The 15,189-nt window shown below is 37.2% G+C and overlaps 1 protein-coding gene across 1 annotated transcript; it reads right to left on the bottom strand.

The window, feature by feature from the left end:
• Positions 1 to 446: 446 nt before the first annotated feature.
• Positions 447 to 8,666, bottom strand: LOC121424358 (GTP:AMP phosphotransferase AK3, mitochondrial-like). Its single transcript, XM_041620016.1, has 5 exons — positions 8,470 to 8,666; positions 6,016 to 6,132; positions 5,090 to 5,262; positions 4,511 to 4,629; positions 447 to 601 (listed from the first exon to the last, which is right to left on the bottom strand). The coding sequence occupies exons 1-5, from the start codon at positions 8,609 to 8,611 to the stop codon at positions 487 to 489; spliced, it is 666 nt and encodes a 221-aa protein (XP_041475950.1). The 5' UTR covers positions 8,612 to 8,666; the 3' UTR covers positions 447 to 486.
• Positions 8,667 to 15,189: the final 6,523 nt, after the last annotated feature.

The following is a 15,189-nucleotide window of genomic DNA, read 5'->3' as shown; positions in this document are numbered from 1 at the left end:
CGAACCGAACCCGAACATGCCGCCTGACTTGCAGCACGACTATTATAGCAAATATTTGGCAGTACATGGCATGACAAAATACTTTAGGCCTACTGGCATTGTCATGATTACATGCAAAATGTTGGGACAATTCAAGAGTAATGCTCATCACATAACATAACCCCAATCTTATTGCTTAATTGGGACACCCTCTAAACACCCCTTTCTTTACATTTTTATTGATTATTACCAAACATCTGATTCTGGCTTAACTGCACACAATGTATGCACTTTCTCCACTCCCTGAGGAACTCATCAAGAGTTCCCAAGCTCAACTGCTTCAGATTCTACATTGGAAATGAAATCAAAATTTCACAAAAAATTGATGGCTGAAAAAAAACCCAGCCAGGTCTTTGTATTAAATATCGGAGCATGATTCACATTATTGCTAAAAACTTTTGACAGGCTTTAAACTTGAATATTAGGAAATACCTCCAATGGCTACCTTTACTCTATACTTTGTTTTGATGGATGCTGAAGGAGATCTGATAAGAAATCATTGACATGAGGCCAAATCTGGTTTGTCTCCGTTCCATGGAACTCTGTCAATATTCCTTTGGATCTGTGGGGAGAAAGAAAGAGAGAGGGAGGGAGAAAGTCAGAAATGGAGAGAGACAGACAGAAAGAGAGAGAACTATTGTTTTATAGAGTACAAAAGTGTGACGTCACGATGTCATGACAATGAACCGGCAGGTTTCAAACAAAATCGCAGCTGACGATCGTCTATATTCATTTGTATTTGCAAAAATGGTGATGTGCAATAGAAACATGTGCAATAGAAACACGTGCTATAGAGCGATATGAGCGAACCAGGCTGCCATGACACAATGGCAACTGATGGCATCGCTTCGGTACTCTATAGGTCATTTTCAAACGTGAGTGACACGACAATCGGAGAGGTTTAAGGGCTCATATCTTTAAACTTAAAGGTTATGAATCAATCATGACTACTATATCATATACAATGTAGGACTGGCATGGGCCACTACGAGTTTGATTTGAATTCAACAATTCGTTTAGTAGATAGGATTAAAAAACGGTGCGTGAGTGACACGACAAATTTTGGACATGGGTTTCTGACCACTATCACATATGGTTGGATTCGTGCCCAAGTAGTTGTCATGGAGTACTGTGAGTACCAGTAAATGGACATAAATAGTGTACCTATCTAACACATATAGTCAAAATCAATCAAACCTTCTCTATGGAAAATGGTACCCTCCTATATACCGTGAGTGACACGACACGACATCCAAAACGTGAGTGACACGACAAGTGCAAAAATACATCATTTATCTCAACATTGAAAGTATTTTTTGCATGATGTAGAAGAGTAAAATACCATTAACCAGAAAACAAGCTTAATTACATAATAACTGCTTTCTTTCAAGTTCATAATATATCATCCTGATGTTTATTCTTGGTTTATGGTCATATTTGCCCATCAACTCACATTCCCTATACCATACCACATTGTCACACTAGGGCTTCTACCACTCTCCTCTTTAGAGGAGGAGGGGGCACTTGAAGGAGGTGTTATGAGGTCTTGGCATTGACATCAACTCAAACATTATTTTTGTGGCCTGATATCATTCAAAACTTTAACTCTTTCTCCCTATCTGTATATGAAAGTTTACAGGTTTATACAATTCAGCATCCACAACAAATGGAATAATTTTTCCTTGTAAGAAAGATATTCTCAATAGTCACTCACATCCTCTGGCATGGTCTGGAAGCCAATGATGTCATGTATGACTCCCTTTTATTGAAATATTGGATTAGGATATTATCCTCCTTTAATATTTTAGACATTGTCCAAATAGGACTTGGCAGCTTCAATGTCTTTTTTTGTACACTGTATCAAACCACGGTTACTTGGCTGCACACTTCAGATGGACCATTAGCAAATTTTTGAGAAACTTAAATAGGGATCAAGTTCAACTCATCAAGCATTGGTTTTCTCCTGAACACTGCTTGTATGTGGACCTTCCCAAGGCAGTACATGTAGGCACTGTACCAAAATTCGGTGCTATGCTTTTTGCTGGAATTTGTAAGCGCCTTTTCATTGCTAATTTGATCATATACCATACCACGGGAATCCAGGGAAAGCCACAAGGTGAAAGAAGCAGTCAGTACCTGATTCTTGCAGTCTGCTACTATTACATAACAACTACAAGTCATTAGCCTTTCCTTTTCTAAGCCCTTGGATGTCACACTAAAATCCAATTCAACATCCCAACCAGGCTCCCTTTACACCTCAATAGCTTTTTCCCCTCGAGGTCCAGCTCTGTTCTTATCAGGGTACCCCCCCCAAAAAAAAAAATTGATCTAACCATCGAAAGTTGCTCAAATCAAAATGCGGTCTCGGTTGGGACTTGTTGGGACCTACATGAACATGCATCATTTTGTTGTAATGAATATGTGTAAATGCAAATCTGCTCTGAACACACATCGGCCCACTTACGGTAGTTTGCTGTTCAGACCCTACATGTAGTTAATCACTAGCGGTATGAATGGTGGCCGAACAAATAATGATTTTGAACTTGGCATGTAGCTGCTTCAAGCAATATCCAAAATGTTCTGTCAAATCTCAGTACATTCTCACCTGAAATGTTTGTTTTCTTGCAAATTTGTTTATTTCATGTCCTGGAATACAAGCTTTATGGCAAATGAAAAGGTTGATTTAATCAATCAGAAGGAAAAGAAAAATATTTTCTTTTCCGAATTTGAAAAAATGTTTGGTGTTCATGGTGATCTCTTATATCTCATGTACACTATTTTACCACTAAAATTTCTGCAAAATTCAAAAAAGGATCCGTGACTTTTCTAGCTGAGTATAACAAAGAAATAACATTACTCAAAAGAAAGGTGAACTTTCTGCTTATTTCTGTAAATGGAGACAGAGAATGTTCGAGTAATACCTAGGTATGACTTGAACCATCACCATCACCAACCCTTTATGCATTGTAAATATGTCCATTGCTTAAGTATAGTGGTTTTTCTCTTGATACATTCATAATTTTGTGTTGATTGATTATGTTGTTATATTCTTAATCACAGTACATTCACCAAAATATGAATTAGGATCCGAGTCTTCACACCAATGGAAAATTGTCAGGATTTTTTAAACCAAAGCAACCACAGAGAGGAGAGAAAATAGATGAGCTCAATGTCAAATTCAATATTTCCATAAAAGGAGTAAAATTAGGAAGATGGAGGAAATTATTAGCCTAAAATAGGCCTAAATGATGTCAGGAACAACATTTTGACTGTATCCCTGGTAAAACGCTTCAAAAATTACTGGATGTCCTTTTTTATACACAATCTGATACCGTGAGTGACACGACATTTCGTGAGTGACACGACATTGTGAGTGACATGACACAACTTTGACAGTTAATTTTAGCTTTACCTTAACACATTGGACCAAGTTACTTTATATACAATAAGGTACAGATAAACTGTATTTGCTCCAGTACTGGGATAAATTAATTTTCAGAATACACAGCTCTAGAAAACTTTTTGCATTTAAAACGTGAGTGACACGACAACCAGTTTTGAAAACTTCGAAACCCAATTTTTTTCAGAAAAACACTTCACAGAATTTTTTTTTGCTTTTTAGGAGTTAGATACAATACACAGCTTGTATCTTGCCAACAAATGTGCTTCTAATACAAATTTTATATTGTGATAGGCAATATGTGAATTTTAATGCAAAAATCAACATTTTGTAACATTTAATTTCCCTTGCATAAAATTCACTGTATCTCAAGACATAATTAATAATTTTATGTAAATGAAATGGAAAAATATACTTTAAGATGTCTAGTTTAAAAAAACATTGAGGCCTAATGATTTCTAGCAAGTTTTAATTTTCACCCCCATGTCCACTTTTGTTTGAAAATGACCTATAGTCATTATAGTTCAAAAGAGAATATAGCAGTTCATTTCACAGAAGTATCAGAAAAATAAAGCATTGATACAGACTTAGGCATAGCAGCTTCTTCGTGCTCCATGTTACAAGGAATGAGTTTTAAGTCAAACAAAAGACCTAAAGTTAGTATAAAAGGCTTAAATATTTTCAAAGAAACGTATATTCACATTCTATCAGTATACATGTTATTTTCCCACCTTTTAATAAAAACAATAATTGCAGGCATAATTTAGGGTTTAGAGCACCAGCCTTAACACAGAAACAGCAATTATCAATCAAGACAACTGGAATATAAAGGATCATACATTCATTCCATACAATTAAGTTCAAAAGAATTTTGATTAACACTTTTTTCTGATTCCTGTAGACAACTCTACCATGGCAAAAGAAGGTTGCTACTTATGTCACTCTAGAATCAAAATTTGAATACAAGAAAATATTTCTTTTTTTAAAATCATTTTGAGATACAAGATTCTTTAGAACAGCACAGTGAGGATATATAATATGAAAATAAAAACAAAAGATCACTTGTCATACCTATAGAATTCTAAGACTGGTTTAGTTAGCTGCTCATATGCTTCAAGCCTTGCTCGAACTGTTTCTGGTTTGTCATCATCTCTCTGAATTAAATCCTCTCCTGTTACATCGTCTTTGAACTATAAGGGGAATACAAAAAATATCAATTTTAATTTTTGTAATGTATTTTGATTTCAAATAATATTGACATGCTAAAAATTAAAACTCATCTTTGCTCCCCCACCAACCGATTTAATCAATTCAAGAACCACCCATTGTGGCCCTGCCCACAAAGCCTAAGGAAATCCATGAAAATAATAATTTTCATTGATAACTGTTACAAACTACTGAAATCCTTGCATCTGATTGGCTTAGAGTAAAACTGTCAGTGAAAATCACTGACAATACGCTGCATAGAACACTCCCCAATCGAACCTAGACGGACAGAAGTCTTGTTGTTAAAAAGTAATTCAATGCAAAGTTTTGAATAATTCAAGAATTAAGTATTAGCCAAGAAATTCACCTTGTCACAAGAGCAGCTTTTTTGAGCAAATCCCTATACTACCTCCTTTAAGGCTGTTTAGAAAAATATAAACTTACCGGTACTTTGGGTGGATTCCAATCTAAGTTATACACCCGATCACTTCCGGGGTGTATCCATCGCCATTCTAACCTTTGTACTATGACATCAAAGGGCACATCCAAGTTCAACACAGCATCAAGTGTTTGATTCTTAGAGAGAGAATCCGCCTGCGAGACAGTCCGTGGAAAACCTTATCAGAACAGGCAAAGAAAAGATAATAGGAGTGTTACACCATTTACTATCAGGTTTAAATCTAAATTTGGCTATGTAACATTTTGAGGTGTACTTCATAGTTGATAGGTCTAGATAGGAAGCAGACAATTCCTTTCTCATCTATTCTTTTTTTACTTTCTTTTATCACTTTTTAATTTTTTTAATCTAATCTTATCTATCTATTGATCCATCCATCCATCTATCTATTCATTACTTCTTATTTTCACGGGGTGGGGTGGGGGGGTAAGGGGTAAAAATGTTGTCGTACCCCAGCCTCCCTTCTTTGCAAGGGGGCAACTGCCCTGCACCCCAGCTCCCTTGATAACAAATGCTTTCACCTAACTGCTATCTCATGATACCACCATCTGCGTCTGGACTCAATTTTTGTCAGTCGTCATAGATGGCCGAAAAATTCAATTTGAACATGTCTGAAGTTTAGAGTGGCCGGCGCTGTCTATTCAGGTTCTGGAGAGTGTTTCATGAATGACAAGATGTCGAATCTGAAAATACATCAGTAAAAATTTGTGACGTTGCTTGGCTGAGAAGCACATGTTTCTCTATTAACTGTTAAAGAATGACAACTTGCCAGTGGTGACAACTTTCATTACATGACCCAAAGAAGTCCTTGAGCAGATTTTAAAGGTTATACAATATAGGCCTTCTCTTCTTTCCCATACAGAATCATTAGACAACAGTACATATGTGAGACAGCCTTTATGATTATCATTACCATCTAATAACCAGTTGGGTGGTAGTCCATTGAGTTCATGTGTGATGAGTTTAACCATGACATCATCAGGAACAAGGCTCCCTTTATCAATGTACTGCTTGGCAAGGACTCCAACAGCTATAATAGAACAAATCCAATATAATAGTATACAAATCAAAAGTTTACATCAATCAAGAATAATTATAGGAATTATTACAATACGGACGCTTGCGTCGCGTAACATGGGTGAAGAAAAATAGAAAACAAGATGGCGGCGTAAACATCGGGCAAGTCTCTTCCTTCTTTTCATCATATTTTTATCATATTTTGATGAATTCTTGTCTAAAAATAATATCCATAGCGTAGAAATGTCGGAAATGATGTTGTATCCCATGTACATGATTTAGGGCTAGATCTAGTTTTAGAGAGAAAGTAGAAATCTCGGGGGCGAAATTTTCAGGTTTTGGTGGTAGTACACACAAACATGACAAATGTATACTGAAACTTAAATTTAAAAGGAAGACCTGCCTTCGTATGAGTAACCCGACGTTAGTAAATGATTTTACTCTTTAGAAGCCTCCTGGCAACTCCTTCCTCCCCCGGGTTAGGCTAGTGGTAACCCAGGGAAAAGTTTTCTCCTTCTACCCCTGTCTCGATCGGCCATTTTTGTTATGAATTGTAACAAAATGGCCCATCGAAATGGGGGTAGGAGAGAACTTTTCGTTTTTTGAGGTTCCAGTCTGTGCCCAGGCCAGATGTCAGGAAAACTGCCACTCGTTATTAGACCTTCATCCATATAATCGTGGTAAGTGCATAATTTCTGTTTTCATAATTTATCTTGCACTTGCTAGATATTTTACCATAATCTACCCTTGTCCAGGGCTGCCAACTCTCACGCAATCTGCGTGAGCCTCACGCATTTCACCCGATTCTCACACTCTCACGCTGATCATAGGAATTCTCACGCTGAACCCCGAAAATAGAGAGAAAAAAAGTTTATTAGCCTATATCGGATATTCAATAACACTATAACCCGGCTGCGACGCAACCCGGCCAGGCGAAGTTTCAAAGTTTTTAACCACACAAGCGCAAAGCTAATATACCATCAATGCAAATTGGTTTCGGTTTGCCGCGCAAAGACAAGATATTGAGTTGCGATTGGCTTACTGTATTCCGCGTGTGAGTGCGGGTGGCGTCGAAATTTTACTATGAAGCGGGGGTTTGTGCGCACGAGGCACAACGAGCGATCGAGTGTCAATGCAATGCCAGCAGCCATGCCATGCGATAGCCCGCCGGCCCGGCACGGCGCTGAGATGCCGCGCCGCGCCGGCGCCCGCGCAACTCAGTATACTTCTACTTCAGATTTCAGCCGGTAGGTAAGTTGTCTCTTGTCTTGAAAATATGTTTTGATCAGATCCTTTATATGCCATTATTATGATAGTAAGAATGACTTTGGAAGGATGCTTGTATAAATTGATATAGTGCTATGAACTATGTTGTGTGTATTCTATTGAGAACGAAATTTTGATTAAATTTTTCTCTAAAACGAGTGTGATTGAGGGTGACACTCTCTGTCTCTGTACCACTATACGAGCGCCGACCTAACTTAGATCGACGGTGTGGCTGACGATCTGCGTTAGATGTTAAAGTATTTTGATTTTTATTTAGTCTGTGTGACTGTGCATGTTGGGTGTATTCTAATTCAAGAACCTATATTTTCGTAAATTTGTATCTGAAACTCAATTCTAGTGAATAATTGACAATAATAATGACCAGATGATGAATAGTAGTGGCAGCGGAAGCAACAAAATTTAGGGGGGGGGGTGCAGGAAACAATTAAAAGGTCATTGTACCGATTGTTCCATATATTTGTGTCATCTAACAAAATGTTTAGAGGGTCTTGAAATTTAGGGAGGGATGCAGCAAAAAAAATTACAAGCAAAAAAAAAAGGTTATCAAACAAAATTTTTTCAAGGTAAGTGAACTTCATTAAAAATAATCAATTAACCTATTTGAATCCTGCCTTATGTATTTATGGAATCAGAGTTAAATGTGCCAGATTGCACCATTTAAATTGCAAAATTGTAAAAGCTCCCTACCGTGGAAGGGGCGACACCCCCCTTCCACACCATCCCCCCCCTCGGGCGCTCCGCGCCCTCGGGCTTGGTCGTTTCGCTCCCTCTCAATGTCTCACTCCAAACTCTTCTCAAAGGTTGGCAGCCCTGCCTTGTCCCGTGAGTATGGGTCAATACATGAGCTCCTGGGCGCCAGACCGCTACGCGGGCCGGCGCTCCCTGGGTTAGGCTAGCGGGTACATTGACCCCACTCAAGCTTAGCCACTCTATCCACTGCAACCATCACACCGCACCCTATACCGCTCCCTGGCCATGCTGGCCCTGCCCTGGCCCTGCCGCGCCGCGGGCCCGCGCCCAGCCGTGATCGCGACCGCCGCGTAAATTGGATAAACTTAACCACCTGTCTGTCGTTGAATCTGACTTCGAAGAAGGTCTCCACTTGATAGATGATTTAGTTTAAATTCTTTGACTATTCGGGATGACATCGTGCCCTTTCCTGATCCCGGTGGACCCATGATGAGAGCTCTAATTAAACGAGACATATTGTTGATCGGTTATCTATACTAAACTGTTTTTGACTGTTATCGATTTGTCCCCCGGCCCCTAGGCCCTTAATTAACCTTCCACCATGTACCATTGCCTACTATACGGTACAACAGGTGGTGGCGCCATTTTCAAAAAACTTCTGCGTCTTGTTCGTGAAGAGGAACCCCGAGGAACAGAAGTTTTAGAAGCAATTTATCAGTTTTTTTTACGAGTATCAGTTTAACCGAAGTAAGTTAAGGGTATAGGCAGTGTATTTCTGTATACTATTCATGTCTATTTCAAGGCAGACCTTTTTTAGTCCGGGAAATTTTTGGAGTCCGATTCAGCTCAGTAGGATTCATGAATTACAGAATGTTGTGTGCAGTCCCACCTATCGATTGTCATGTATGCAAAAAGGGGGAAAAATGAAAAGGGCAGATTTTATATTTATGATTATCCATTCCTTTTCTTTTTTTTTATTTGGCAATAATTCATGATTGACTATTTTGCACACACTATGAAAAGTAAGGTAACAATTTTCTGTAGTATTATTTTTATCATTTATTTTCTTTTATATTCATTTGTTTTATTAAATTTTAATTAAAAAAAAAATTGAAACAAAAAACTGAGGAATAATATATCAAACAATAGGGGAATTACTTCCCGAAAATGATAAGGTTGTTGATCGAAGATCTATGAGATATTGTATAAAAGAAAAACAAAAATCTGAAATAAAATATGAAAAAAAAATTCATCTAAAATTACATCCAAGCAAATTTATTGCACACAGCTTATTGCTATGGCGGTGTTTACACTTTTTTTTTGTTAAAAAAACAGGTGTTTTAAAACACACCGTTTAAAACGTGCCAACCCTGGTGAGAGGCATAACCTTGTTCATAGAATGAGTGGTGAGATGTTAGTATCATTAGTATAACCTCGCACACAGAACCACATGTGGCAGTGGATTTCTAACTAACTTTTGGGTCGCGCTTGTACATGTCATTGGCAATGTGACAAAGATGTATGATGTCACTTGTGAACAACTCTCCCCATTACTTCAGTATATATTTCACTTAAATTGCCTCTAGCTTTTATCACATCTACCAGTAGATCATGTGTTCTTTCTATTGGAGGGCATGCAATACAGATTTTTAAAGAATACATCATGGATAAAGAGTTTGTATCACCAAGCATGATAAGAAAAAGCAAAAAGAGATATTTTGGGGTTTTTTTCACTCACACAACATGCGAGATTAGTAATACCTACCTCGCACAACGCATGTGATTTCATAGTGTACTTTGACGTTTTCATTCATCACACGAATGTGAGGGAATGAAGCACACCAAACCTTTCAGTATTTCTCTGCTATGGTATTTTTTATTGAATGATTTAAGTTTGTTTTAAAAAGGAATTGGAAATTATTTATAAAAGTGTTTTTATCGCTTACCTCCAAGTCTCAACCGTTCGATCCGTCCTTAATTATCCTTGATACTGCGGTGGAAAGTATGCAAACAACAATCGAAAAGCAATTTTTCCTATCGAACATTCTCGATTCAAGTCGTCAGCGCATAATAGGAAATTGTACCAAAAATCAACAGATTGCATCTCATGTATATACTTATTGGTAAAGTACGCCATCTTTTGACAAGATGATGATGAAAGTGGATTGAAGACAAAAATAAAGAATAGAACATTACATTTTAATAAACGGAACATGTTTCGAGGTGTCGCACCTCATCCTCAGCCTGAAAATTATTAACAGAGTCATTGGTATTTATACAGTTGGGATGTCAAGTAAAAATTTCAAGAATGTAGTTACACAGGATTACAAGGAATGCAATTGTTGAATGAAATGAAGTATAAAGATACAAAGTGTATGGATTTATCAGATAGGGGTGGGTTTAAATTAAATGGATAACATTATTTGGTAATTGTACACCTGTTGGTTTAGTTGAGGTTGTTTCCATTTGATGAAAAGCCCTTTTATTTTTAGTTGAAAATCTGTTTGAGCAGTATCGAGAATTTTGAAACAGTGGGTATTGCATTCTAACAAGCATTGGGGTGACGATTGGAAGTGTCTCCAGACATGGGAGTTTTTGTCCTTCCCCAGGTGCTCCTGTACTCGTGTCTTATAATGATGCTTGGTTTGACCAATATAGCGAGCTTTACATCTCGCACATGTAAATTGATATATGACACGAGCACGGAGCTCCTGGGGAATGGAGTCTTTCACAGAAAGTAAAGAACTGAGCTTGAAAGATGAGAAAGAAAGAGTAATATGAAGATCTTGGCAATATTGTTTAACCATAATGTTGATTCTCTTTTCAAGTTCCTTTGATGCTTTACCAATATATGGAAACTTAAAAAATCTTGTAGTCTTTTTCACCTGACCATCGTTTGGGTTTTGGATGTTTTGAATGTATTGGTTCAATGACCTTTCGATTAACCAACCTGGGTACATGTTTCTGTTCAACACTTCTTTCAAATTCTCGATACAAGTATCAAAGAGATGAGAGTGACTGCAAATTTTGTAAGCCCTATCTATCAATGTTCTAATCAATCCAGTTTTGTATTTGTAACAAGTGAAGCTAAGAAAATTTGTATACAACCCAGTGTAATTCTTCTAATGAAAGACTGAAGTAGTATAAGTAGTATAATGAAAGACTGAAGTAGAGCGGTGAGCGACTGGAATTCTTTGCCTGCTGAAGTAGTCACAGCATCAACAGTCAATCACTTCAAAACAAAACTAGACAAGTTTTGGTCTGCATGGCATTATGCTCATGCATGGGATTAGTACTAGTCACTGCATTGGCACAGCAAAGGACAAATAGCACAGATAGCGATTTATCCAAGCTAGGAAGACAATGTACAGTACAAGATAGACCTGGAAACTTGACTGCAGACACAACTGTATTTTTCCAGTAGATGCGGTATAAAGGTATAAAGGTATAAACATCTGTGCTATTGTTGATTAAAATATCTAAAAAGGGCAACTGTCCAGTTCTTCCTTTTCAACAGTGAAATTTATATTGGGATGCCTGGAGTTCAAATAGTCATGAAAGGTTTGAACCTCATCTTCATTGTTAAAATACAAAACACATCGTCTACATATCTGCGATAGAATGGAACATAGCAACTCCATCAACCTGGTCATACATTGCACCATTGAATAGGAAATGGGTCTGTTTGGTAGCATATTTGAACAATTCAATCAGTTCATCTTTACTAAAACATACATCATTGTTGTACTTCAGAATAGTATCAGCAGCTAGTTCAATAGTCTCATCTAAAGGAATATTTATGAATAAACTAGTGACATCAAATGACACTAAAAACTAAAGTGGATTGAACGAGCAAGAAAATAATGCTGATCGCCTAGAATGCAGCTAGCAGTACAAGTTGCAAAACCGTAAACAAACGGTAGGCACTTAAGAACCAAGTTTGAAAGGATACTCGTAAACTTACGTCACTCTCGCCGATGAATATTCATTAGATCTTGGTCGTGCGTGTTCAATACAAACTCTCTGCATGCATGCACTCAGTGTGTATTGAACACGCACGACCACGATCTAATGAATATTCATCGGCGAGAGTGACGTAAGTTTACGAGTATCCTTTCAAACTTGGTTCTTAAGTGCCTACGTACTGGCTTGTGAATGATATCGTGCTCCCTCTTTAGGCAAAAATTGATATCCACGCTGAGCAGGAGGTATCAACGTGAAGATCACGAAAAATGCTCTTATTTTATTAAAAAAACAGCAAAGAGAAGTCAACAAATGATCAATATGGTTCGGTAAGTGTCATAGCACAATTAGAATTCTTAGCTATGATGTAAAGTCATAGTTATTTTAGTAAAAAAGTGTGAAAGATTTGCGTGTACCTGGTGCATATGAATCCTTCACACACGAGATGATTTGAAACCATGGGTGGGTTTTTTTATACAATTTAGTCCATCAAAGCAAAAGTTGTTCACATGTTACATCACACATCCTTGTCGCATTGCCAATGGAAGGATCTCCATGGCATTAGTGATTGCAATATTCAAATGCTCATTACTTTCTAATTATTTGTACAATTTTTCTCAAACTTTCTTTGTTCTTATTCTTTGATTTTTCTGCTTTGACACAGCCTACGTGTTCCAAAGGTTTATTCCCCTTTAACAGTTAAGCTTCTGGCATCCACAACACACGAGTTCCAAATAACTAAATCTTAAAATTTTTAGTTAGGACAAAAAAAAAATAAAATAAACCAAACACCATTTCTACTAAAAATCATTACTTTAATATATTCTTTATTAGCATTACAATGTATTATCACAGACATTGCTCAAAACTTGCCTCAGAATTTCCTAAATAGTGAAAAATATTTAAAGGCTTAAATAGTCTACTCCATAAAATGTGCCTGGAAATGCATGTAGCATATTGGCCCATCCCCAAATGTGATACTGTGTGGGCTAGTGGCTAAAAATAGGCATTTTACAGTCTTTATGCTGACCTAGACTGTTTGAGCCTAGGCCTATGTGAGGAGCTGTGGAAACATGTCACGTTGATAATCAACTTGGCTGCCAGAAAATGTGAAGATGTCGCTATTTTAACTACAATGTTCACTCAAAATATCGAAGGAAAATTTGAGGTCAATTCACCTATTGACTTTTTGGACACATGTCTACAGCACAAATCTAGTGCCATTTCCTACCCTACTTAAATGGCTTGATTTTTCTGTGCTTGGCGCCGGCGGCATGTAATGAACCCTTGAGTGGGTGCCGGTTGATGTTGTGAACATTGAAAATGACTGCTAAAGCAAGCTACATCACCGAGCTGGGTTAATACAGATAATATTAACAAGGATAGGACAACAAGAATTTAGTCTTAGAAAGTCTTGTCTTGGTCTTGGAAAAGAAATCAAGAAATAGAATAATAGATCAATGTTTGTTCTTGGTGTTTTAATTTTCTTATTTCTCCTCCAGTAAATGTTAAAGGACAAGTCCACCCCAAAAAACTAGATTTGAATAAAAAGAGAAAAATTCAACAAGCATAACACTGAAAATTTCATCAAAATCGGATGTAAAATAAGAAAGTTATGGCATTTTAAAGTTTCGCTTATTTTCAACAAAATAGTTGTATGAACGAGCCAGTTACATCCAAATGAGAGAGTTGATGACATCACTCACTCACTATTTCTTTTGTATTTTATTATATGAAATATTTTGATTTTCTCGTCATTGTCATGTGAAATGAAGTTTCATTACTCCCTGAACACGTGGAATTCCATTATTTTAGCATTTTGTGCTTCAGGCAAGGAGGTCCCAATCGTCAAATTCGTAAAAATTGAAATATTGTATAATTCAAACAATAAAAAACAAAAGAAATAGTGACTGACATCATCAACTCTCTCATTTGGATGTAACTGGCTCATTCATATAACTATTTTGTTAAAAATAAGCAAAACTTTGAAATGTCATAACTTTCTTATTTTACATCCGATTTTGATGAAATCTTCAGCATTGTACTTGTCTGATTTTTCTCTATTGATTCAAATCAACATTTTTCTGAGGTGGACTTGACCTTTAAAAATGAGTTCCCTCAAGTCTGCGCAGTCCCCCTTGTCTGCGCACACACTTATTTTCATGATTCAAGTAAGAAGATATGCAACAACCACAAACTTTGCACATGCAATACGTAGATGTTCTTTGAAAAAAAATATGGTGGAAAAATAATGAATTTCGGGCATTTCATGTGATGGCATGGCCTAAAAAATGCAGCCTTTTCTCATCAAAATCCCTGAATCATGCGTAAATTGAAAGGGTGTGCAGACATCGGGCACCATATTTTTGTTCAATCTGAAAATGACTGGCCGAGGTTGTTTCCAAGAAAGTCATATAGAGTCTAGATCTATTTCTCTTAAATATTTATGAGACTTTTAGCACACTTCCAAGATTCAGCTGAAAGCTTTGTGAAAAAAAGGTCATGTTTAATCACAAGTCAAATTTTTGGATGCGCAGACATGGTGCCCCTCTTCATACATGTAAGTTAGAGGAGCCAGTCCAAAATTTGGGATTGTCCCAGAAAACGGACAATCCCAAATTTTGGACTGGATCTTCTAACTTACATGTATGAAATTCCAATAAACTGAGACAACTTGTATCTTGAGTTATTGAAGTTGTCATTGTTTATGAGGACATTGTTTTACACTCCCCCTCAGCACATCGACCATCTTAGACAGCAATTATGGGTATTGAGAGTGCTAAAGATACATTTCAGTGGACTTTGACCTCTATTCTCCCCCCCCCCCGTTTTCTGTCTAATTTTTATGACTTGTGGTCTTTCAGTAATCTTGTTATGAAACCTGATTTGTTTACATTGACTAGTGCACTTGATTGGTGTTGGCACTTTACAGGTGAATGAACTTTCCTTGATTTCTTATTTGGAGAAATCTTTGAAAACTGAAACAGACAGTCCCTCAGATTTTCTGTTTTGTGCAATGAAACGTTCAAAATTGCCAAACAGGTAGAGATGCACATGAAATGCGTTTGCATGTGTGCAGAGCTCAATAGAAAGGAATTTCCCCACCCCATGCAGCGCATATGCTACAAAA

This window comes from Lytechinus variegatus, chromosome 11 (assembly GCF_018143015.1).
Source record: "Lytechinus variegatus isolate NC3 chromosome 11, Lvar_3.0, whole genome shotgun sequence".
NCBI classification, from domain to species: domain Eukaryota; kingdom Metazoa; phylum Echinodermata; class Echinoidea; order Temnopleuroida; family Toxopneustidae; genus Lytechinus; species Lytechinus variegatus.
Note: the sequence above shows the minus strand (reverse complement) of the source record. Positions and strands in the feature narration are given on the sequence as shown.

Excerpts from the sequence above, each read along its gene's own strand:
- LOC121424358 (XM_041620016.1), bottom strand. The coding sequence starts at position 8,611 with ATGTCTCGTTTAATTAGAGCTCTCATCATGGGTCCACCGGGATCAGGA. Across the intron at positions 5,263-6,015 it reads ACCCAACTGGTTATTAGATG|GTTTTCCACGGACTGTCTCG; the intron begins GTAATGATAATC and ends TGTTCTGATAAG. Across the intron at positions 4,630-5,089 it reads GGAATCCACCCAAAGTACCG|TTCAAAGACGATGTAACAGG; the intron begins GTAAGTTTATAT and ends TTCCCCTTATAG.